Source organism: Nerophis lumbriciformis, linkage group LG32, assembly GCF_033978685.3.
Source record: "Nerophis lumbriciformis linkage group LG32, RoL_Nlum_v2.1, whole genome shotgun sequence".
Taxonomy (NCBI): domain Eukaryota; kingdom Metazoa; phylum Chordata; class Actinopteri; order Syngnathiformes; family Syngnathidae; genus Nerophis; species Nerophis lumbriciformis.
Genome location: NC_084579.2, coordinates 11,166,954 through 11,192,123, shown reverse-complemented (window position 1 = coordinate 11,192,123; position 25,170 = coordinate 11,166,954). Strand labels below are relative to the sequence as shown.

Genomic DNA, 25,170 nt, shown 5'->3' with positions numbered 1-25,170 from the left:
CATACAGTATGTTGCTCCAAAACCTGTATGTGCCTTTAAGCATTAATGGTGCCTTCACAGATGTGTAAGTTACCCATGCCTTGCGTTTTGATGCAGTACTGCCTGAGGGATCGAAGGTCCGTAATATCATCGGTTACGTGCAGAAATTTCTCCAGATTCTCGGAACCTTTTGATGATATGACGGACCAAATTCAGTCCATCTTAGGTCAGCTCGGGTCCAGCGAAGCGGGCGGGATTTCTGGGTGTTGTTGATAAATGGCTTTCGCTTTGCATAGTAGACTTTTAACTTGCACTTACAGATGTAGCGACCAACTGTAGTTACTGAGAGTGGTTTTCTGAAGTGTCCCTGAGCTCATGTGGTGATATCCTTTACACACGGATGTCGCTTTTTGATGCAGTACCGCCTGAGGGATCGAAGGTCACGGGCATTCAATGTTACGTGCAGCGATTTCTCCAGATTCGCTGAACATTTTGATGATATTATTGACCGTAGATGGTGAAATTCCTAAATTCCTTGCAATAGCTTGTTGAGAAATGTTGTTCTTAAACTGTTGGACAATTTGCTCACGCATTTGTTGACAAAGTGGTGACCCTCGGCCCCATCCTTGTTTGTGTATGACTGAGCATTTCACGGAAGTTGCTTTTATACCCAATCATGGCACCCACTTGTTCCCAATAAGCCTGTTCACCTGTGGGATTTTTCCAAATAAGTGTTTGATGAGCTTTCCTTAACTTTCTCAATCTTTTTTGCCACTTGTGCCAGCTTTTTTGAAACATGTTGCAAGCATCAAATTCCAAATGAGCTAATATTTGCAAAAAAATAACAGTTTTCCAGTTCCAACGTTAAGTATCTTGTCTATGCAGTCTATTCAATTGAATATAGGTTGAAAAGGATTTGTAAATCATTGTATTATGTTTTTATTTACCATTTACACAACGTGCCAACTTTACTGGTTTTGGGTTTTGTAAATTGTGTGTCAGTGCTAATTCAGCGTGTCCAGTGTACTACTGCAGGTAAGAAAAGCTTGAAAGATGTGAGCCCCATAAAACACACTATAGATGGGCCTGGAAGGTTAGCGAGACATGAGGCCAGGTGTGGTGCTACTTACAGTAGCCGGGGATGCCCGTGCAGTCTGGGTGGCAGGGTGGGCTCCGGCGTTGTCCATGAGGTAGGCCCCGGAGCCGCCGCTGATAACCTGACCCCCGGTCAGGCCCATGCTCATGCCTCCGCTGCCCCCTCCGCCGTTGCTGGCCATGCCGTGGGAGGTTACCACCGTGGACACTTGAGACGAGCTCCCTTGCGTGTCAAAGTAGCTTCCCCCACTGTTCTGGCTGTACAGCTGTGGCTCCGAGTACGAGTAGGTTCGTCTGTCAGGAAGAGAGCAGCGGAAACAATTCATAAAAGTTTTTTTTTTGCCTTTTAGTTTGTTATTAATGGATTTTCTTGACATGTATCTGTCATGACACAAAATAACACTGATGTGCGACACCCTTACATAAATGCTGCTAATTGCAGATTTTTTTGTCCAGAGTCTGAATCGATCTGAAACTGTGACCGGGTGAATCTATATAATGATCATGAAGTTTATGTTGGACCATTTCTGGAAAAAAATAGTGGTGACAACTAAAGATGTCCGATAATGGCTTTTTTGCCAATATCCGATATTGTCCAACTCTTAATTACCGATTCCGATATATACTGTTGTGGAATTAACACATTATTATGCCTAATTTTGTTGTGATGCCCCGCTGGATGCATTAAACAATGTAACAAGGTTTTCCAAAATAAATCAACTCAAGTTATGGAAAAAAATGCCAACATGGCACTGCCATATTTATTATTGAAGTCACAAAGTGCATTATTTTTTTTAACATGCCTCAAAACAGAAGCTTGGAATTTGGGACATGCTCCCCCTGAGAGAGCATGAGGAGGTTGAGGTGGGTGGGGTTGAGGTAGGGGGGTGGGTAAGAGGTAGCAGGGTGTGTATATTGTAGCGTCCCGGAAGAGTTAGTGCTTCAAGGGGTTCTGGGTATTTGTTCTGTTGTGTTTATGTTGTGTTACGGTGCGGATGTTCTCCCGAAATGGGTTTGTCATTCTTGTTTGGTGTGGGTTCACAGTGTGGCGCATATTTGTAACAGTGTTAAAGTTGTTTATACGGCCACCCTCGGTGTGACCTGTATGGCTGTTGACCACTTTGCATTCACTTGTGTGTGTGAAAAGCCGTAGATATTATGTGATTGGGCCGGCACGCAAAGGCAGTGCCTTTAAGGTTTATTGGCGCTCTGTACTTCTCCCTTCCTTTCTTGTACACAGCGGCGTTTTAAAAAGTCATACATTTTACTTTTTGAAACCGATACCAATAATGTTGTGTTTTATCAAATAAATTTCCCCCAAAAATGCGACTTATACTCTAGTGCGACTTACCGTATTTTTCGGAGTATAAGTCGCTCCAGAGTATAAGTCGCACCGGCCGAAAATGCACAATAAAGAAGGAAAAAAACATATATAAGTCGCACTGGAGTATAAGTCGCATTTTTTGGAGAAATGTATTTGATAAAAGCCAACACCAAGAATAGACATTTGAAAGGCAATTTAAAATAAATAAAGAATAGTGAACAACAGGCTGAATAAGTGTATGTTATATGAGGCATAAATAACCAACTGAGAACGTGCCTGGTATGTTAACGTAACATATTATGGTAAGAGTCATTCAAATAACTATAACATATAGAACATGCTATACGTTTACCAAACAATCTGTCACTCCTAATCACTAAATCCCATGAAATCTTATACGTCTAGTCCAGGGGTCGGCAACCTTTACCAGTCAAAGAGCCATTTTGACCAGTTTCACAAATTATAGAAAACAATGGGAGCCGCAAAACATTTTTGAAATTTTAAATGAAATAACACTGCATACAAAGTTTTTTTTTTGCTTTGTGCTATGTATAAACCAGTGGTCTCAGACACGCTGCCCACACCTTAATATGGAATTTGAAAGCTGGTGCGGCACGCGGGTTTTAAATGATTGGCGCTTGACAGCGTCATGCGTGCCTGATCAGCCACACGTTGTATAGGGCTTCCGCTTGCTCACGGAAGTGACAGCACGGCATACTTGGTCAACAACCACACAGGTTACACTGACGGTGGCGGTATAAAAAAAACTTTAACACTCTTACTAATAATGCGCCACACTGTGAACCCACACCAAACAAGAATGACAAACACATTTCGGGAGAACATCTGCACCGTAACACAACATAAACACAACAGGACAAATACCCAGAATCCCATGCAGCCCTAACTCTTCCGGGATACATTATACACCCCCGCTACCAAACCCCGCCCACCTCAACCGACGCACAGAGAGAGGAGGGGGGGGGGGTTGGTTGATGTGTGAGGGAGCAGGGTTGGGGTGGGGGGGTTGGTGGTAGCAGGGGTGTATAATGTAGCCCACAAGAGTCAGGGCTGCATGGGATTCTGGGTGTTTGTTCTGTTGTGTTAAGGTGCAGATGTTCTCCCGAAATGTGTTTGTCATTCTTGTTTGGTTTTGGTTCAAAGTGTGGCGCATTATTAGTAAGAGTGTTAAAATTGTTTTGTATTGTCACCGTCAGTGTAACCTGTGTGGCTGTTGACCAAGTATGCCTTGCTGTCACTTACGTGTGCAAGCAGAAGATGCATATTGTATAACAAATGTTGGGCTGGCACGTTGTTAATACATTTTGTAGAGGGTGCCAAATGTTGTACTATCATGGCACATCTTTATTATAGCTGTAAGGGTGAAAATCGGTGAATATTAATCCCGGGAGTTTTCTGCGAAAGGCACTGAAATCTGGAAGTTTCACGGGAAAATTGGGGGGTTCAGCAAGTAAGCTGCTGAGCCGCATCAGAATGATCAAAGCCGCGGGTTGCCGACCCCTGGTCTAGTCTCTTACGTGAATGAGCTCAATAATTTTATTTGATATTTTACGGTAATGTGTTCATAATTTCACACATAAGTCGCTCCAGAGTATAAGTCGCACCCCCGGCCAAACTATGAAAAAAACTGTGACTTATAGTCCGAAAAATACGTTATATATGTTTTTTTCCTTCTTTATTATGCATTTTCGGCCGGTGCGATTTATACTCTGGAGCGATTTATAATCCGAAAAATACGGTAATATTATTTGATATTTTACGGTAATGTGTTTAATAATTTCACACATAAATCGCTCCAGAGTATAAATCGCAAACTATGAAAAAAACTGCCACTTATAATCCGAAAAATACAGTAATATTTAGCATATTTTGGCCAATGTCAGATTGGTTTTAGCGTGTTTTATAAACACTAATGTGAAGAACATCAAATGCCCGGCACATCTTTTCAGATGTGGCCGGCTCTTGTTGGAAAACGTTTGGACACCGCTGTCCAAAACTACTCCATTGAAGCCACCAGTAGCTGGAGTCAAACACGCAAGTCTTAGCTCGTTAGTGGCACCGCGTCGCACCGCCCCCTCAGGGGGGAGGAACGCCGCTGAGCCACTTAAAACCAGAATCCTACTTCTGGTCATGTTCAGGTGACGGCGCCCAAATCGCGCTCTGGCCGACGTCATGTGCTAGTGACATGAATGACAAGCGTGAAGAGACTCTCCAGAGGTGAGCCAACAGGCTGTAATCCGTGACTCACATGTTGCCATTGGTGTAGACGCTGCCGTTTTCCTCCACGTACTGCACCTGTGCTGGGTAAACATGCTGGACCTGTTGAACAGTCTGTGTCTGGAATGCAACGGCCAAGGAACACGTTAAAGATGCAGATCCTGAAATATATATGCGGTGTTCACCCGTGGTGATGTTACCTGTTGCTGTACAGGCAGCTGCTGGGTGGAGCCCGCAGGCTGGACAGGCACGCTGGTCTGGATAGGGACGGTGGAGGTGGAGTCAGCGCCTGCTTCAGGGGTCTGCATGGCGCCTAATTAGACAGACGACATTTACAGCCATGCTAAATGCAGATTCAGGTGCAATGCGGATAAACCTTTCAAGTATGACTACTACCGGACTGACTGCCTATTTTACAACAATTTTAGATTTTCTGTTGAGTGTAATATTCATGAGTGACCTCACTTTCTTATCAGTCCGCATGTATTATTCTCATCTTCTTTGAGTCACTGCACTTGGAAGACCTTAAAAAACCCTGCTTTTGGTATTTGATGCATACAGTGGAGCGCCTGCACACTTTATCTACAATGTAGATTATGGTTCTCAGTAATATCCAGGAGTGATGTGACTTCCTGACCAGTCCTCATTTAATATTCCTATTCTTCCCCTTGAGGCATTGTAGGGTTTACTACAATGCATCAAGGCTTTCTTCCCCCCCCCCACCAGAGTAAGGGTGGAGAAAAATCGGTTTTGATATTCCCATTTAGCGATGTATGAACGTAGCCTTCATGCCACCACCTATCAGACTGGCAAAACCAGTTACAGCTCATTAGTAATTACCCATCTTAGCCAGCAATTTGGTTATTGTTAAAAAAAAAAAATCGTTGACGACAAAGGATTATCAGTGACACACTAGCAATAAAAAACAACAGACCAGTGGTTCTCAAACTTTTTCCACCAAGTACCACCTCACAAAACACATGGCTCCCCAAATACCACCATAACGACTAACATTAAAATACTGTAGCGTAGTAGTCCCAAGTATTCATTAAAAACAAGGCAGAGGTTTGAGAGTTTTCCCGAGATTGCCCAAGATACTTGTGGCGGGGGAGGGCGTGGCCATCATATAATTTGCTAAATTTGCTATGATAAGATTCTCTTTAAAAAGGCAAAAAAAATGTATACATACATTTAAAATATTAATTAACATCGTTTCGCTCAAGAACCAAACTTCATGAATGTTTTTTGTGACCAACAAGTATGTGCTCCAATCACTCTATCACAAACAAATAAGAGTTGTAGAAATGATTGGAAACTCAAGACAGCCACGACATTATGTTCTTTACAAGTGTATATAAACTTTTGACCACGACTGTAAATGACATGTGTAGAGTTACAACGGACTTAAAGTTAGTACTATTTGCTGATGATACAACCATGTTTTGTAATGGAAAGAACACACAGAAGCTAAGAAATTAAAGGGGAACATTATCACAATTTCAGAAGGGTTAAAACCATTAAAAATCAGTTCCCAGTGGCTTATTTTATTTTTCGAAGTTTTTTTCAAAATTTTACCAATCACGCAATATCCCTAAAAAAAAGCTTCAAAGTGCCTGATTTTAACCATCGTTATATACACACCCGTCCATTTTCCTGTGACGTCACATAGTGATGCCAATACAAACAAACATGGCGCATAGAACAGCAAGCTATAGCGACATTAGCTCGGATTCAGACTCGGATTTCAGCGGCTTAAGCGATTCAACAGATTACGCATGTATTGAAACGGATGGTTGTAGTGTGGAGGCAGGTAGCGAAAACGAAATTGAAGAAGAAACTGAAGCCATTGAGCCATATCGGTTTGAACCGTATGCAAGCGAAACCGACACGAGAGAAAGCGAGGACGAATTCGGCGATCGCCTTCTAACCAACGATTGGTATGTGTTTGTTTGGCATTAAAGGAAACTAACAACTATGAACTAGGTTTACAGCATATGAAATACATTTGGCAACAACATGCACTTTGAGAGTGCAGACAGCCCAATTTTCATCAATTAATATATTCTGTAGACATACCCTCATCCGCGCTCTTTTCCTGAAAGCTGATCTGTCCAGTTTTGGAGTTGATGTCAGCAGGCCAGGGAAGCTAGGGTCGATATTCTTCTCTTGATCATCTTCGGTGGCATAAGGGACGGTGTGAGCCAAGACATCCAGGGGGTTTAGCTCGCTCGTCTGCGGGAACAAACTGCCGCCATTGCTTGCCGTGCTACCGAGGTCCTTTGTCCCTGAATTGCTCACACACTCCGGCAGATTCAATGGGGGTCTGGCGGCAGATTTCTTTGACTTTATCGTTGGAAATGCATCTGCTTTGAGTGTCGCAGGATATCCACACATTCTTGCCATCTCTGTCGTAGCATAGCTTTCGTCGGTAAAGTGTGCGGAACAAACGTCCAATTTCTTGCCACTTTCGCATCTTTGGGCCACCGGTGCAACTTGAATCCGTCCCTGTTCGTGTTGTTACACCCTCCGACAACACACCGACGAGGCATGATGTCTCCAAGGTACGGAAAACAGTCGAAAAAACGGAAAATAACAGAGCTGATTTGACTCGGTGTTTGAGAAAATGGCGGATTGCTTCCCGTTGTGATGTCATCGCTCTGAGAGCGAATATTAGAAAGGCGTTTAATTCGCCAAAATTCACCCATTTAGAGTTCGGAAATCGGTTAAAAAAATATATGGTCTTTTTTCTGCAACATCAAGGTATATATTGACGCTTACATAGGTCTGGTGATAATGTTCCCCTTTAACAAAACTAAAGAGTTGGTTCGACAAAAACAGACTCTTTAAATCCAAGTAAAACTAAAATAATGATATTCGGTAACAGTAGAAGAGAAAGTCAAACACAAATAGAGTAGACATTGAAAGGAGAAAACAAATCACATTTTTGGGTGTAATAGATGAGAAAATGAACTGACAATCTTACATAAAAAAATATACAACATAAGGTAGCAAAAAATATTCCAACAACAAAAAATGGTAATTATATTCTGGACCAAAAATCACTCCATATTCTCTACTGCTCGCTAGTGTTACCATATCTGAGGCATTGTGCAGAAATATGTGGAAACAATTACAAAAGTACACTTCATTCACTAGCCGTGTTACAAAAAAGGACAGTTAGAATAATGCATAATGTTGGCAAATCCTTTTGTTTATTGAACTATAACCTGCTACCCAAGAATGTTCAACAATTCTTCTCAATAAAAGAGAAATATAACCTCGGAGGAAAAGTGTAATTTAAAACATTTGTAAGCACGTACAACACTTATGACCTTTAGTATATCAGTATGTGGAATTAAATTAAGCGAAGAACTCAATGTACTGATATGATCAGTTTCAGAGGCTGTTCAAATTCAAGTGTTTACAAAGCTCAAGGAAGAAGAATCCTGATAAACATCTCGAACCTTATTGATCTTAATCAGCTCATTATGGGAATCATAACTTACTTAAGTATTTATTCATGAGAACTTTATTTGTATATGTATTTAATATGTATTTATTCACTGTTGTGTTAGAGATTGAGTACAAACAAATACGCCCTGAGATCGGTAGGTTGTGAGTTCAAACCCCGGCCGAGTCATACCAAAGACTATAAAAATGGGACCCATTACCTCCCTGCTTGGCACTCCGCATCAAGGGTTGGAATTGGGGGTTAAATCACCAAAAAATAATACCTGGGCGCGGCCACCGCTGCTGCTCACTGCTCCCCTCACCTCCCAGGGGGTGATCAAGGGTGATGGGTCAAATGCAGAGAATAATTTCGCCACACCTAGTGGGGGTGTGTGTGTGTGTGTGTGTGTGTGTGTGTGTTTGACAATCATTGGTACTTTAACTTTAACTTTATAATGATCATGAAGTTTATTTTGGACCATTTCTGGAAAAAAAAATAGTAGTGACAACTTTAAGATACAGATAACAATTTCAAAAGATAAATTGTGATACTATTGGAGAGGGTGGGGTGTGGTTTTAAGATCAGGGTCACAGTAAAGGAAAAAAAATGACAAGGGGTTTTTCAACATACATTTGTTTTGCCCCAATACGCATATCTAAAAATAATTGTCACTGAAGGCATCAAAACTATGAATAAACACATGGTGAGTTATGTACTTAACAAAAACAGGTGAAATAACTAAAAAAAAACATGTTTTATATCCTAGTTTCTTCAAAATAGCCACCCTTTGCTCGGATTACTTTTTTGCACACTCTTGGCATTTTTTTCGATGAGCTTCAAGAGGTAGTCACCTGAAATGGTTTTCGACCAGTCTGGAAGGAGTTCGCTCATCGAGAGAATGCCAAGAGTGTGCAAAGCCGTAATCAGAGCGAAGGGTGGTTATTTTGAAAAAACTAGAATATAAGAGATGTTTTTTTTTTAATGTACATAACTCCACATTCATAGTTTTGATGCCTTCAGTGACAATCTACAATGTAAATAGTCATGAAAATAAAGAAAACACATTGAATGAGAAGGTGTGTCCAAACTTTTGGCCTGTACTGTATATAATATTTAACTATTTAGCATATTTTGGCCAATGCCAGATTGGTTTTAGCATGTTTTATAAACACAAATGTGAAGAATATCAAATGCCCCGTGCATCTTCTCATATGCGGCCGCCTCTTGTTGGAAAACAAAATTGCTTTGAAATGAAAAGAGGTAGGATTAAATAAGATTTTCGAACATGCTGTAATGAGAAACTGACAAATATGTGATGTATCATATTGTAATTGTATGCATGTTCAAAATAAACAAACACTATAACCAGGTTATGACTCAAAATATTGAAATTGTCCAGTCGGTGGCAGTTTTCTTATGTTCAATGTGGAATGTTGCCCTCTTTCGTACAACACAGGTTGCCTTTTAAAACATTTATTTTTATTTTTTACTACTAAACTTCTCAAATGGTAGCACATAATAAGCGAGGTCTGGGCCTCGTAATAACAGGCTCATCAGTCTCGGGCAAAATCGATAGCTGCGAAAGCACCTGTTCTCCTGCCGTGTGGTACTCAATGTTCTGAGAAGCTCATGCATCAGTGGCACATGGTCCTGTCTCCAGGTCAGCGGCCATAAAGCAAGTTAATATGTAACAAACTCCAAATAGATGCTGCTCCTCCATGCTTTCTACCTTTAGTTCAGGGGGGGGGGGGGGGGAAAGTACGGAGAAGCTCATTTATACCTTTTACTCAACAGATGTTTGGGTAAGAAGATGTCACTTTTTGTCGACTAGTACAGAGTAGAACGCAACACATGCCTGACATTTGTCATCAGTAGTTATTCATGAGTCCCGTCCCCTACTAATAGAGGAATACGACTGCTAAATAGCCATTGCCTCCAGGGGGGGGAAGGCCACCTCCTCCACATCACAGTTTCCATGAACAAACCTCTCTTGGTTAATTAAGTCGGGTTTCCTTACAGCTTCGACTCTCTCCGGGGACAGTCGCACCCCTCCACCCGCCCTCTTTCCTTATCTCCAACATCACACTGGCCCTTTTTCTGTGGGCTTTCACTCGCATTAACAGTTAGAGTGGTTGACCTCCAAGTTAGAATACAAAGCAGAGTCAATAATCTTCGCTACTAAAGGTGGAGAAAAGCGAGAGAGAGAGAGAGAGAGCGTAAAAAAAAAAAAAAAAAGAAGACTCATTTTCCTGAGCCATACAGAGATTCATCAATGGCGAGCTATTTTCAACACCTCGGGGAGGGTAATTGGCACTCTCACTATCACTGTCAGACATGATGCTGAACATCATGGCGCCTGTTTACATATTTATTACATTCTGTGATGTTGACACAATCATTCGTAATGAAAAAAACTCCTTCACAGGGAAGAAGAAAAAAAAAAAGCACCCCTGAACCACAACACATTCCCGGGTTGCCTCACCCCAACCCCCTCCACAAACACTAAACACACCTTCTGCCTCGCCATTCAGGCACACACTCCCTCGTGGCCCACTTAAACGCCGTGCTCCGCCGAGCAAGTGCGAGCCCGACAAAGACACACGGGAACAAAAGCGACCGAGGAGGGCCACGTTTTGGTTTTTCTTTTTGCCCCGCACCCCACACCGCCTCCATTCCCCTTACTAAAAACGATGACGAGCGCAAGGTTCCCCTTTATAAAAAACAAACAAAAAAAAAAAACACTCGTACTTTTGTTTTTTTCAAATTCGTGAACCGAGTCATGTAATTGCAGATATGAAAGAACTTTGAAAGAAGCGCACACACGCACACGTAGCCACCGAGCCAAGGTGACGGCATTGTAGTTAAACAAGGAGACGCTGAAGAAGAAGAAAACATCAGAATAGTCACAGAATTACAAAACTTACACTTTTATTGTATTTTTGTGTGGATAGATTTGACATAGTAGAGGGGGAAAAGTTGTAGTTTTTAATGAAAATGAGGTCATAATATGTAGAGGAAAAATATGTATTATTTATATATATATATATATATATATATACACACACCGTATTTTTCGGACTATAAGTCGCAGTTTTTTTTTCATAGTTTGGCCGGGAATGCGACTTATACTCAGGAGCGATATTGTAGCGTCCCGGAAGAGTTAGTGCTGCAAGGGGTTCTGGGTATTTGTTCTGTTGTGTTTATGTTGTGTTACGGTGCGGATGTTCTCCCGAAATGTGTTTGTCATTCTTGTTTGGTGTGGGTTCACAGTGTGGCGCATATTTGTAACAGTGTTAAAGTTGTTTATACGGCCACCCTCAGTGTGACTTGTATGGCTGTTGACCAAGTATGCTTGCATTCACTTGTGTGTGAGAAAAGCCGTAGATATTATGCGACTGGGCTGTGCCTTTAAGGTTTATTGGCGCTCTGAACTGCTCCCTACATCCGTGTACACAGCGGCGTTTTAAAAAATAATACATTTGACATTTTGAAACCGATACCGATAATTTTGAAACCGATATTGATAAGCATTTATCAGCCGATAATATCGTCAGTCTGATATTATCGGACATCTCTAATTATAACATCATTATCATTTCAGCACATCCGAACTTTGTTGTCAAACATTAAGATTTTTTTTCTCATACCATTGCAACACTATTCATAAATAAATAAATTAATTAATTAATGAAAATAAGGCTTTATTCTTGCTATGACTTTTTTCTTGTTATATGGCCACTTAATTCTTATAACACTGCGACTTCATTCACGTCAAAGCATTTTTTTCATGCTATGCCTCGTTTTTAAGATAATATTATAATATATAATGGGACTATTCTTTTGAATTTCTGATTCTTTTCTTGTAATTTTGAAACTTTATTCTTAGAAGACTCAGTCCTTTTTAGCAGTATGTCCTTGGCAATAGGCACACTGCAGAAAAGTTCAACAGAATACGCAGAATATTACCCCACAGACCGGTTTGAACATAACATTCCTATTGGAACCAAAAAATGTCAGATTCAAATAAATACAAAAAAAATCCTGACTCATGCGGTCATAAGATAATGTTCAGTTTAATTGGCATATGTGGCTTCGGGGCCAGGACGCCATCTCTCCGAATTCAGCAAGGATCTAAAATGCCCGTTTTGCAGAGGAACACGGAAAGCAAACAAATACAAGCTGCATTCTGCTGAGCCATGAAAATGGATGACTGAATAATTGAATTAATCAGGCCCTCTTTTAGTGATTGGAAATGCAACAAGATCCTGCTGGCAGGTGGCACGCCGCTATTCCTGCAGACAACAGGTAAGCAGTAACATGATCTGATAACTAGCAGTTGACTGTAGAAAAGTGGGGTTCAATACTTATCCCATTTTGGGCATGTAAATGCCAACAGATCGATATGTTTATTTCGGAACATGGTACTTTAACCTAATTGTTTTGATTTAATGCGGTCTACTTGCACTATCGTTGCAGGTCTTAGGCGGTCTCGCTGCGACCCGAGGAGGTGCACCTGTACTCCCTATCACCTGCTCTTCCTTCCCCTGATGGGAAATAGGAGGTAGCAGCTGCACAATACACCACAAAATCATTGTGATGCAACAATAGGCCAACGAGACCGATCTAGGGAATATTTAAGATGCAAGGACATAATATAAAACCTTAAAAAACATTCAAAAATGTACCCCAAATTGAAAAAAACTGCTATAAAAATATATATTTTTAGCACTTCCCATGATTCCATCTCTTAAGACTACTTATCAAATAATTATATTTTGTTCTTCCAAACTGTTTTTATTGACACAACTCTAGCTCTGCCCACTCCCTAAAAAATACATTTGAAACTTTTAGCGTATTATTATGAGACTCTGCGATTGATGGATCGACATAAATATAGATTTTCAGTCATTTATTTTTTTCTACAGTTTTAGATGTAAGGTCTGCCTAAAAACTGCTGTAATAATGTTATGTTTTACATCTTTTAAAACTATTTCTGAGATATATACATAGAGTATTCATTATATTTGGGGGATTTGAACACTTTGTATGTTTACATGAGCCCTCTTTAAAAAACAAAACAAAAAACAAGCTGAAGTGAACAGTCAACTTTTTTTTTTTTTTTTTTACACAGTAGCAAGACACCATGGCAGAAAACCGTAAAAAAAAAAAAATGTTTTTGCTGCATGCTTTGATTGGGAAGAAGTAGCACCATCTAGTGGATGAATATGTTATGTTAGAAATAAAGGTTTGCAACGTCCTTCTCAAATAGTGGGGCGTGTGTGACATGCTTTATCAGTATCATGCTTCAAACTAGAGATATAAATGCTTTAAAATGTAATATCGGAAATTATCGGTATCGTTTTTTTTACTATCGGTATCGTTTTTTTGTTTTTTTTTTGTTTTTAATTAAATCAACATAAAAAACACAAGATACACTTACAATTAGTGCACCAACCCCAAAAACCTCCCTCCCCCATTTACACTCATTCACACAAAAGGGTTGTTTCTTTCTGTTATTAATATTCTGGTTCCTACATTATATATCAATATATATCAATACAGTCTGCAAGGGATACAGTCCGTAAGCAGACATGATTGTGCATGCTGCTGGTCCACTAATAGTACTAACCTTTAACAGTTAATTTGACTCATTTTCATTAATTACTAGTTTCTATGTAACTGTTTTTATATTGTTTTACTTTCTTTTTTCTTCAAGTAAATGTTTTTAATTTATTTATCTTATTTTATTTTATTAATTTAAAAAAAAAAAAAAAAGGACCTTATCTTCACCATACCTGGTTGTCCAAATTAGGCATAATAATGTGTTAATTCCACGACTGTATATATTGGTATCGGTAATTTTTCGGTATTGGTAATTAAGAGTTGGACAATATCGGAATATCGGATATCGGCAAAAAAGCCATTATCGGACATCCCTACTTCAAAAAACTGCACTACTAAACATATTTTAGCCATTAATCTTGACTTCCTAATTTTGATTTTTTTTTTTTTAATCAGCACAAATTGTTGAAATAAGTTTAATAAATGTTTCATATATTGTGCTCAAGTTAATGTTGCAGATCAATTAGAATTTATTATTAATCATTGAGATTATTTTATTTTATTTTTCAGTATCAAATTGCTTAAGACAGTCAAAAAAGGTTTATGGTTAAAAAAATTATTTATTTATTTTGTATTTTCAGGCAAATTGATGCACATTAGATATTTTATGTTACAGACTAAACAAACAATGTTAATAAAGGTATTCTTTGTTGTAAGTTTATATTTATTTTGTCTTTTTTTACTGTTAATAAGGATAGAATGTTATGCAGAGGTGTACTTACAACACATTTATAGACAAAGTATCTATTTATGTATAGTCACGGCAGAGTGTGTGTGGGGGGGGGGGGGGGGGGAGATAAAATGGCATAAAATATTTTCTTCTTCCTGGGGCAGGGCACCACAGAAAATACTTGAGAAGCACTGATTTTATAAAATAAGCGAGGTATCAAAAATAGCATTTTCAACAGGACATTTTTGTCACAAAGTGCAAATGTGTAATTTGTTTTGTGTAGCCTTGCTAATTTAAAGAATGGCAGTGACAATTCAAAAATGTATTTCATACAAACGTCACAAAATATCCCTCTTATCGGTTAAAAAGATATATATCAAGTGATTTATTCATAGGGCTGGGACGATAAAACGATAGCAATATATATCGCGATAGACAATATCAATAAAAAATGCGTTCGATAAATATATTTTTTTTTAGTTGGAAAAAACGGAAATGATGAAGCAAGGTTGGTTGCATGAACAAAGGCACTCTGGTAAACTAGCAAAACAGGAAGTAATCATTGAGCAATGGGAAGGACACGCTAACAGCCAATCACGTAACAGTATCAGGTTTGGTTGCGCCATCTTGTTGTCTCGCTGATGATTCTCTGCATGGCGTGGTAAGAGAAAGTAAAAATGAGCGCTGCAGAGAGAGACAAAATTGAGGATAAAACAGGAAAAGTCACCTGCACAGCTTGGCAGTTTTTTCCTATTTTTTTTTAAAACAAACCGTAGTCCTTAGCCGCTCTCACATCTTTCTTTTCAACCCTTGCCCGTTCCCTATTCAGGTATCAAAAAACAACAGGTAGGAGCCAAAGTGCAGGACTGGTCATACCATAGACTATAAAAATGGGAGCCATTACCTCCCTGCTTGGCACTCAGCATCACGGGTTGGAATTGGGGGTTAAATCACCAAATGATTCACGGGTGCGGTGTGACAACCATTGGCACCTTAACTTTATATAAATACAATACATTACAAAATATAACAAATGTGCTTCTTTAAAAGAATGAATTCAAATATTTTTTAAATAATAATTACTGCATAAAATTAATTATTTTCCATACTTACATAGGAAAAACAGACCAAATTAAATGTTACACAGCTGTTACTTCCTGACACGACACTTGCAGATAACAGTTCCTCTCCATGTTTACATTTTCACACTATGCACTATTGCGATACACTTTATTGAGCATTTCTTACATACTCCTTATTTTGCACCTACATTTTGAGAGATTATTATGGTGTTCATTGTGATTTTGTTTAACGTGTTTCAATGGTTTTGATGACATTTGCTTTCCTTTCCGCCTTGATAGCTGAGGGATCACAATCAGAGGAAGGTTACATTTAAAAGAAAAATGTTTACATTTAATATCCTGGTCCTTATTTTCGATAGTTCTTAAAAAAAAAAAGCTCAATAATCATTGATAGACAAATAAAAATTGTTATTCAGCCATTTCATCCAGCCCTAATTATTCTGAACTATCCTAAATATATACTTCTACCTCTGTGTGTTTCTTTTTTTTTTTTTACACCTACGGCTGTATCCTGACAGACAACTGCACAATTAGGTGAGTATTACTCGTTACATATGATTTATTGGATCTCATTAGATCAGTGGTTTTCAAAGTGTGAGGCACCTAGAAGACCTCTGGGATGGAGCAACAGCTTCAAGAAAAAAAAACCTAACATGTTCAAACCTGCTAAGAAATCTCAGTTACGTTTTAATCAGCAACATTTATAGATTTTTAACCAAACGTTGAGAGAATAAAAACATGGGGTGAGCAAAAAAAAAAAAAACCCACCACAAATGAAGCTCATTCATTATGTTTCTGTTACTATGCCACACTTTGAACAAGCCCTGCATTAGACCAGTGTTTTTCAACCTTTTCTGAGCCAAGGCACCTATTTTTCATTGATCCCGAGGCACAACACCAGCAGAAATCACTAAAAAATGAATCTCAGCAGTTGATATTGACAATAAAAAGTTGTTCTCGCAATTATTGGATATGACTTTAAGCCATACTTGCCAACCTTGAGACCTCCGATTTCGGGAGGTGGGGTAGGGGGTGGGGGGCGTGGTCGGGGTTGGGGCGCGGGCGTGGTTAAGAGGGGAGGAGTATATTGACAGCTAGAATTCACCATTCTACATCCTGAAAATATGCAAACAAAACTGTGTTTAGATAATTGATACTTCAAACTTGCATGAATAAATATTAAGGAATATAACATAACTTGGCTTCTGAGAGCTTCAAAATGTAATGAATAAAATGCTAAAGTTGTTGATAAACAAGCAATTATTTTAATAATTAAATATGGTCATTTTAAATGAATTATTATGATCATTTAAAATTAATTATTTCCAATATGTTTATTTTAATGTATAATTCTATGGCTGGATGTAATAAGGAGTCAGAAAAAATACAAATAAAAATACAATTAATTTTGATGTTTTTAGCAAAATATAGTAAAAATGTATTTCTTTTTTTATTTTTTATTAATAAATATATTTATTTTTAGGTAAGATAAACATAATACAATTTATCTCTAGTATGGATGATTTAGTTCTTGTCACCCTGTTGTCCTCCCGTCATAAAAAAAAGGCTGTCCTCACTCAGGTCTGCATGGAGCTGGAGGGGGCGTGGCCTCCAGCTCCGGCTGAAAATCGGGAGATTTTCGGGAGAATATTTGTCCCGGGAGGTTTTCGGGAGAGGCGCTGAATTTCGGGAGTCTCCCGGAAAATTCGGGAGGGTTGGCAAGTATGCTTTAAACCATAACCAAGCATGCATCACTATAGCTCTTGTCTCAAAGTAGGTGTACTGTCACCACCTGTCACATCACACCATGAGTTTTTTGGTGTTTTCCTGTGTGTAGTGTTTTAGTTCTTGTCTTGCGCTCCTATTTTGGTGGCTTTTTCTCTTTGGATGGTATTTTCCTGTAGAAGTTTCATGTCTTCCTTTGAGCGCTATTCCCACACCTGCTTTGTTTTCACAATCAAGAATATTTCAGTTGTTTTTATCCTTCTTTGTGGGGACATTGTTGATTGTCATGGCATGTACGGATGTACTTTGTGGACGCTGTCTGCTCCACACGCTGTAAGTCTTTGCTGTCGTCCAGCATTCTGTTTTTGTTTACTTTGCAGCCAGTTCAGTTTTAGTTTCGTTTTGCATAGCCATCCCTAAGCTTTAATGCCTTTTCTTAGCGGCACTCGCCTTTTGTTTATTTTTGGTTTAAGTGTTGGATACCTTTTTACCTACACGCTGCCTCCCGCATACCTACTCAGTGGCCTAGTGGTTAGAGTGTCCGCCCTGAGATCGGTAGGTTGTGAGTTCAAACCCCGGCCGAGTCATACCAAAGACTATAAAAATGGGACCCATTACCTCCCTGCTTGGCACTCAGCATCAAGAGTTGCAATTGGGGGTTAAATCACCAAAAATTATTCCCGGGCGCAGCCACCGCTGCTGCTCACTGCTCCCCTCACCTCCCAGGGGGTGATCAAGGGTGATGGGTCAAATGCAGAGAATAATTTCGCCACACCTAGTGTGTGTGTGACACTCATTGGTACTTTAACTTTATATTGTGATCACGACAAACCATGTTCCCGACATCTACAAAGCAATTAGCTACCTGCTGCCGCCTACTGATATGGAAGAGTATTACATGGTTACTCTGCCGATCTCTAGACAGCACCGACACTCAACAACGGCACTTTTGCGGATTATAATTACTGGTTAGAGACAAGCGGTAGTAAATGGATGGATGAATGGGTTTGCAAAAAATATTTTTAACCCAATTAGGTGTAATGACATAATTTCCCACGGCACACCAGACTGTATCTCACGGCACACTAGTTGGAAAAACACTGCGTTAGACAGTGCAGGTGCGCCTAATGAAGTGGCCTCGTCCTTTACACACATTCAACAGTAATGCAATTTTAAAAATAAAAAGATGTGCCACAGGAAGGCACACTCATGCTAATTTAGCCTGGTGTTATCAGCTCGCTCAGTGTTTTTCAACCACTGTGCCGTGGCACACTAGTGTGCCGTGAGATACAGTCTGGTGTGCCATGGGAGATTAAGTCATTTCACCTAATTGAGTTAAAAATATGTTTTGCAAACTAGTAATTATAATCCTCAAATGTGCCGTTGTTAAGTGTCGGTGCTGTCTAGAGCCCGGCAGATTAACCATGTAATACGCTTCCATATCAGTAGGTGGCAGCAGGTAGCAAATTGCTTTGTAGATGTCGGGAACGACGACAATGGTTTGCAGGTAAAAAGGTACCTAATGCTTAAACCAAAAATAAACAAAAGACGAGTGCCCCTAAAATGGCATTGAAGCTTAGGGATGGCTATGCAAAAGGAAACTAAAACTGAACTGGTTGCAAAGTAAACAAAAACAGAATGGTGGACGACAGCAAAGACTTACAGCGAGTGGAGCAGACGGCGTCCACAAAGTACATCCGAACATGACATGACAATCAACAATGTCCCTGCAAAGAAAGATAGCGTCCGCACAACTTAAATTTCTCTTGATTGCGAAAACAAAGCAGGTGCGGGGAATAGCGCTCAAAAGGAAGACATGACACTGCTACAGGAAAACGCCAAAATAACAGCACAGGACACTATACACAGGAAAACACCAACAAACTCAAAATAAGGCACAAGGCCCTGGCGGAGTTTCATTTTTTTTTAACGTTTTCTGCTGGTGGTGTGCCCCCGGATTTATGTGCCCTGCCTCAATAAAAAGGTTGGACTGTGCAGGTGTGCCTAATGAAGTGGCCTCGTCCTTTACACACATTCAACAGAAATGCAATTTTTTTTAAAAATGAAAAGATGTGCCACAGGAAGGCACGCTCATGCTAACTTAGCCTGGTGTTATCAGCTAGCTCAGTGTTTTTCAACTTTTTTTGAGGCAAGGCACATTTTTTTCATTTAAAAATATGGAGGCACAGCACCAGCAGAAAACGTTAAAAAAAATTATACTCCACCAGGTCGTCGTGCCTTATTTTGAGTTTGTTGGTGTTTTCCTGTGCTTTAGTTATTATCTTGCGCTGTTATTTTGGTTGCCCTTCCTGTTTTGTTGGTGTTTTTCTGTATCAGTTTCATGTCGTCCTTCGAGCGCTATTCCCCGCACCTGCTTTGTGTTAGCAAGCAAGGCTATTTAAGTTATTGATATCCTTCTTTGTGTGGACATTGTTGATTGATATGTCATGTATGGATGCACTTTGTCCACGCCGTAAGTTTTTGCTGTCATCCAGCATTCTGTTTCTGTTTACTTTGTAGCCAGTTCAGTTATAGCCATTGCCTTTTCCTTTCCCGTTTGTTCATTTTTAAGCATTACATACCTTTTTTACCTGCACACTGCCTCCCGCTGTGGTTAGCACATTGGGATCACAACAAACCATCCTTCGTCTCACCTAACACATTCTGACTTTGCAATTAACTACCTACTGCCACATATTGACATGGAGTACTATGTGGTTACCCTGCCGAGTTTTACCCAGCACTGACACTAAGTGACGACACATTATTTGCAGATTATAATTATTGATTTGCAAAAAAAAAAAAAAAAAATTGGACCAATTAGGTGAAGTTGGGAGAGTGGCCGTGCCAGCAATCTGAGGGTTACTGGTTCAATCCCTACCTTCTACCATCCTAGTCACGTCCGTTGTGGCCTTGATAGAGATGTCCGATAATATCGGCAGTCCGATATTATCGGCCGATAAATGCTTTAAAATGTAATATCGGAAATTATCGGTATCTGTTTCAAAAAGTGAAATATATGTCTTTTTAAAACGCCGCTGTGTTCACGGACGTAGGGAGAAGTACACAGCGCCAATAAACCTTAAAGGCACTGCCATTGCGTGCCGGCCCAGTCACATAATATCTACGGCTTTTCACACACACAAGTGAATGCAAGGCATACTTGATCAATAGCCATACAGGTCACACTGAGGGTGGTCGTATAAACAACTTTAACACTGTTACAAATATGCGCCACACAGTGAACCCACACCAAACAAGAATGACAAACCCATTTCGGGAGAACATCCGCACCGTAACACAACAGAACAAATACCCAGAATCCCTTGCAGCGCTAACTCTTCCGGGACGCTACAATATACACCCCCGCTACCACCCACCCCCTCCCACCTCAACCACGCCCACCTCAACCTGCTCATGCTCTCTCAGATTCCAAAGCTGCTGTTTTGAGGCATGTTGAAAAAAATAATGCACTTTGTGACTTCAATAATAAATATGGCAGTGCCAGCTTGGCATTTTTTTTTTCCATAACTTGAGTTGATTTATTTTGGAAAACCTTGTTACATTGTTTAATGCATCCAAAATTAGGCATAATAATGTGTTAATTCCACGACTGTATATATCGGTATCGGTAATTAAGAGTTGGACAATATCCGAATATCGGCAAAAAAGCCATTATTGGACATCCATAGTCCTTGAGCAAGACACTTCACCCTTGCTCCTGATGGGTCTTGGTTAGCGCCTCGCATGGCAGCTCTCGCCATCAGTGTGTGATTGTGGAAATAGTGTCAAAGCGCTTTGAGTTCTTTAAAAAAAAAAAGCGCTATGTGTACAGCTCCACTAATGGACATTGGAGTGTTACTTTCAAAGGCAATATTAAAGTATTGCTGGAAACATAATTTTATATGGGACATGTTCCAAAAAGAAAAAAGCATAAAACACCACCAGAATTAGAGATATTACAAGTCAAAGTGATGAAGCTTAGTGTTACGCTCATGACTTGGTGTAACTAAACATTAAAGTTAAAGATAAAGTTTTAAAGTACCAATGATTGTCACACACAAACTAGGTGTGGCGAAATTATTACCCTATAAGATGAAGGAAATTGCATTTTATTGATATTTGAAATGTATTCAATGTTTATAAATGAATATTTAAATATACTAGATGTAAAAAAGGGAATAAATATTCAAAATAAGATCATTAAATGAAATCTAGTTTGGTTACGCCATCATGAGTGCAACACAAGGTTGTAAAAATTTCAACTACAATTCTAAATAAGATGTCAAAAGCAAACTGAAATCAAATACACACAGCTTAAAGATTGATCATTACCTATTTAAATTTACTAATACATAAATATGATTTATCAAAAATATAAAAGAAATATCCCTGAACAGAACGCTCATGATGGTTACACCAAAAAGTAACGCTATGAATCACGTTTTCCCAAGTTTTCGGGGCATTTGTATGCTATTTCCAAGCATCTCCTTTTTATTATCGTTGATTTTAAATGGTCAAACTAATGCATATTATACATGCATGCTCTAGTAAACAAACAAACAAAAGTCATATTTATTTTGATCAGGGGTGCTCATTACGTCGATCGCGATCTACCGGTCGATCTCGGAGGGTGTGTCAGTCGATCACCAGCCAGGCATTAAAAAAATAGTCCTAAAAATGAGCGATCATAAATCTTCACTATGACGTCACTTTCGTCACTTGATTGACATTCACGGCACCCGAGGGTCTTCTGAGATGACGCTGGCTGCTGCCAGCTCATTAAAATTACCGACTGGAAGGCGAGAAACACTTTATTTCAACAGACTCTGGCGCCGTACCTGTCGTCAAAACTCCAAAGACCGACTGCACAGTTGCACAATAAAAGCTCTGCTTCATCCTGCCTGCGCTACCAAAATAAGAGTCTCAGAAAGCTGGCGTGCACAAGCTAGCAAGCTACGGAGTTTGCCGACAATGTACTTCTTGTAAAGTGTATACAAAGGAGTACGGAAGCTGGACAAATAAGATGCCAAAAACCAACCACTTTCATGTGGTATTGGACAGAAAGGAGGACTTTTTTTTTCTCCTCCATTCGAAAATGCGGACGTTATCATCACCACTGTCTGATTCCTATCAATGCAAGTCATCAGAATCAGGTAATACACCAACTTATATTCTTGTCTTCATGAAAGAAAGGAATCTACATGTGTTAAACATGCTTGTATTATCTTTAACCACCTTTAAGTTGTTAACAATATTAACTATATGTGTTAAACATGCTTGTTTTATCTTTAACCACCTTTAAGTTGTTAACAATATTAACTATTTGTGTTAAACATACTTGTATTACAGGTAAAAGCCAGTAAATTAGAATATTTTGAAAAACGTGATTTATTTCAGTCAGCAGCAGGAAACATGAAGTGCTCTAAAACTTGCTGGTAGACGGCTACGTTGACCCTGGATCTCAGGAAACAGAGTGGACCGACACCAGCAGATGACATGGCACCCCAAACCATCACTGATGGTGGAAACTTTACACTAGACTTCAGGCAACGTGGATCCTGTGCCTCTCCTGTCTTCCTCCAGACTCTGGGACCTCGATTTCCAAAGGAAATGCAAAATTTGCATGGGTGGGTGATGGTTTGGGGTGCCATGTCATCTGCTGGTGTCGGTCCACTCTGTTCCCTGAGATCCAGGGTCAACGCAGCCGTCTACCAGCAAGTTTTAGAGCACTTCATGCTTCCTGCTGCTGACCTGCTCTATGGAGATGGAGATTTCAAGTTCCAACAGGACTTGGCGCCTGCACACAGCGCAAAATCTACCCGTGCCTGGTTTACGGACCATGGTATTGCTGTTCTAAATTGGCCCGCCAACTCCCCTGACCTTAGCCCCATAGAAAATCTGTGGGGTATTGTGAAAAGGAAGATGCAGAATGCCAGACCCAAAAACGCAGAAGAGTTGAAGGCCACTATCAGAGCAACCTGGGCTCTCATAACACCTGAGCAGTGCCAGAAACTCATCGACTCCATGCCACGCCGCATTAACGCAGTAATTGAGGCAAAAGGAGCTCCAACCAAGTATTGAGTATTGTACATGCTCATATTTTTCATTTTCATACTTTTCAGTTGGCCAACATTTCTTAAAATCCCTTTTTTGTATTAGCCTTAAGTAATATTCTAATTTTGTGACACACGGAATTTTGGATTTTCATTTGTTGCCACTTCAAATCATCAAAATTAAATGAAATAAACATTTGAATGCATCAGTCTGTGTGCAATGAATAAATATAATGTACAAGTTACACCTTTTGAATGCAATTACTGAAATAAATCAAGTTTTTCAAAATATTCTAATTTACTGGCTTTTACCTGTATCATTAAACACCTTTAATGTATTAACAATATTAACTATATGTGTTAAACATGCTTGCATTATCATTAAACACCTTTAACTTGTTAACAAAAACATATATTTCATAAATAAGTAAATATAAATTATATATATGAATGAGGTAGATCCCCACGACTTGATCAATTGAAAAGTAGCTCGCCTGCAGAAAAAGTGTGAGCACCCCTGATTTTGATTGTTACATTTTGAAGTACATTTGTGCAGGCGGGCGCGAATGTACCCATTACCAGAGATGTACAAGTCATTTACCATTTACCAAGTTGCATAATTTCCCAGTGTGCCGCGGCACAGTGGTTGAACAACACTGAGCTAGTTTATCACCATCTGATGCCACAAAAGAGGGGCAGGTGGAGAGAGAGAGAGAGAGAGAGAGAGAGAGAGCTAGCGCTGCTATCTTGCTCTCCCCTCAAGACAAAAGGGAAAGTAATGGCTTAGCTATTATCAAAGACAAGTCATCCCAGCTCAGGTCGCTTTGCTTTTTCAGTATTTGAGTAAAAATGTCACATATAAGGGGGCTCATTGTGACAGGGGTGGGCAATCCAGGCGTTAGCAGCAGGCAGAGACACCTGCTCCAGCTGACCAGCTAGCATCCAAGCGGGGGGGGCGGGAGCTAGCGCCCGTAGCTAGCAAGTTGATTTTCGGCCGAATGTAAAGTTAAAACACATCCCTCACACATAAGCCACGGAGATAAGTCGGCGGTCGAACACGACTACATTGTCCGCTTAAGTGTCGCGGGCGCGCCGGGTGGGGTTAGGGGGGTAGAGAGATGCACAACAACCGCGGCGGTGTTAGCATGGAGGCTAACACGTTACAAAGAAACACCCTCGCTAGCCAAACTGCAACCCGAGCCTCCGCGCTCACACGCCGGACAAAAACACTCTCACGCACCGCCTGCAGGTGAGAACAACCAGCCGGTAAGTGGGAGTTAAAAAAAACAAACCAAAAAAAAAAAACAAAAGATGTTTCCAAACCTGAGCTGTGGACTGGCGGATGAGTATGAGGATGGTGGAGGAGGCGGTGGTAAATGATGAAGCGAGAGGTTGTTGTTGGTGGGTTACAGTCTCCAGGACTACGGTGACTATGGCGCTGCTGCCTCACCGGGCAACAGTTGCTAGAAAACTCACCGACAACTGGGAGGAGATTATCTTGCACTTCGCGGAAATGAAAGCAAGAGGAAAACACCCACGGAACACGCCTTTTTTTTTTTTTTTTTGAAATCCTTTTTATACTTCAAATTATCGTACAAAGCGAGGTGATTTATTCATTCGTCATTTTTTTTTATCAGCCAACTGGTGTCATTATCAGACTGGCGCTTTCTGTTCATCACAACAAAACATGATTAAGATACTTTAAATTCACCCACACATTTTGACCCAAATGACAAAAAAAATAGCAGCTTCCCCAAAAAAACGCTACTGTATATATTTAGTTATCTACTTTACTCTGCAATATATATATCAAATGTAAACTATATTGTTTATTAACACTTCAAATGCACTCACACATTTCCCCAAATGACAAAGAATAGCAGCTTCGCAATCAATCAATCAATTCACGATTTCTTCGGCTTTAAGTT

General features: G+C 39.9%; 1 protein-coding gene across 3 annotated transcripts in view; it reads right to left on the bottom strand.

The window, feature by feature from the left end:
• Nucleotides 1-24,778, bottom strand: part of rfx3 (regulatory factor X, 3 (influences HLA class II expression)) — a 49,215-nt gene extending 24,437 nt beyond the window's left edge. For 2 of the 3 annotated variants that reach the window (XM_061926927.1, XM_061926929.1), the window contains exons 1-4: nucleotides 24,566-24,777; nucleotides 4,837-4,949; nucleotides 4,668-4,756; nucleotides 1,110-1,368 (exon numbers count right to left, since the gene is read on the bottom strand). In XM_061926927.1, coding sequence (XP_061782911.1) covers nucleotides 1,110-1,368; nucleotides 4,668-4,756; nucleotides 4,837-4,944 — 456 coding nt within the window. In that variant the 5' untranslated portion in view covers nucleotides 4,945-4,949; nucleotides 24,566-24,777. Of the gene's footprint in view, nucleotides 1-1,109; nucleotides 1,369-4,667; nucleotides 4,757-4,836; nucleotides 4,950-24,565 lie in introns of all 3 variants that reach the window. The other variant, XM_061926928.1, reaches the window with a different exon arrangement.
• Nucleotides 24,779-25,170: the final 392 nt, after the last annotated feature.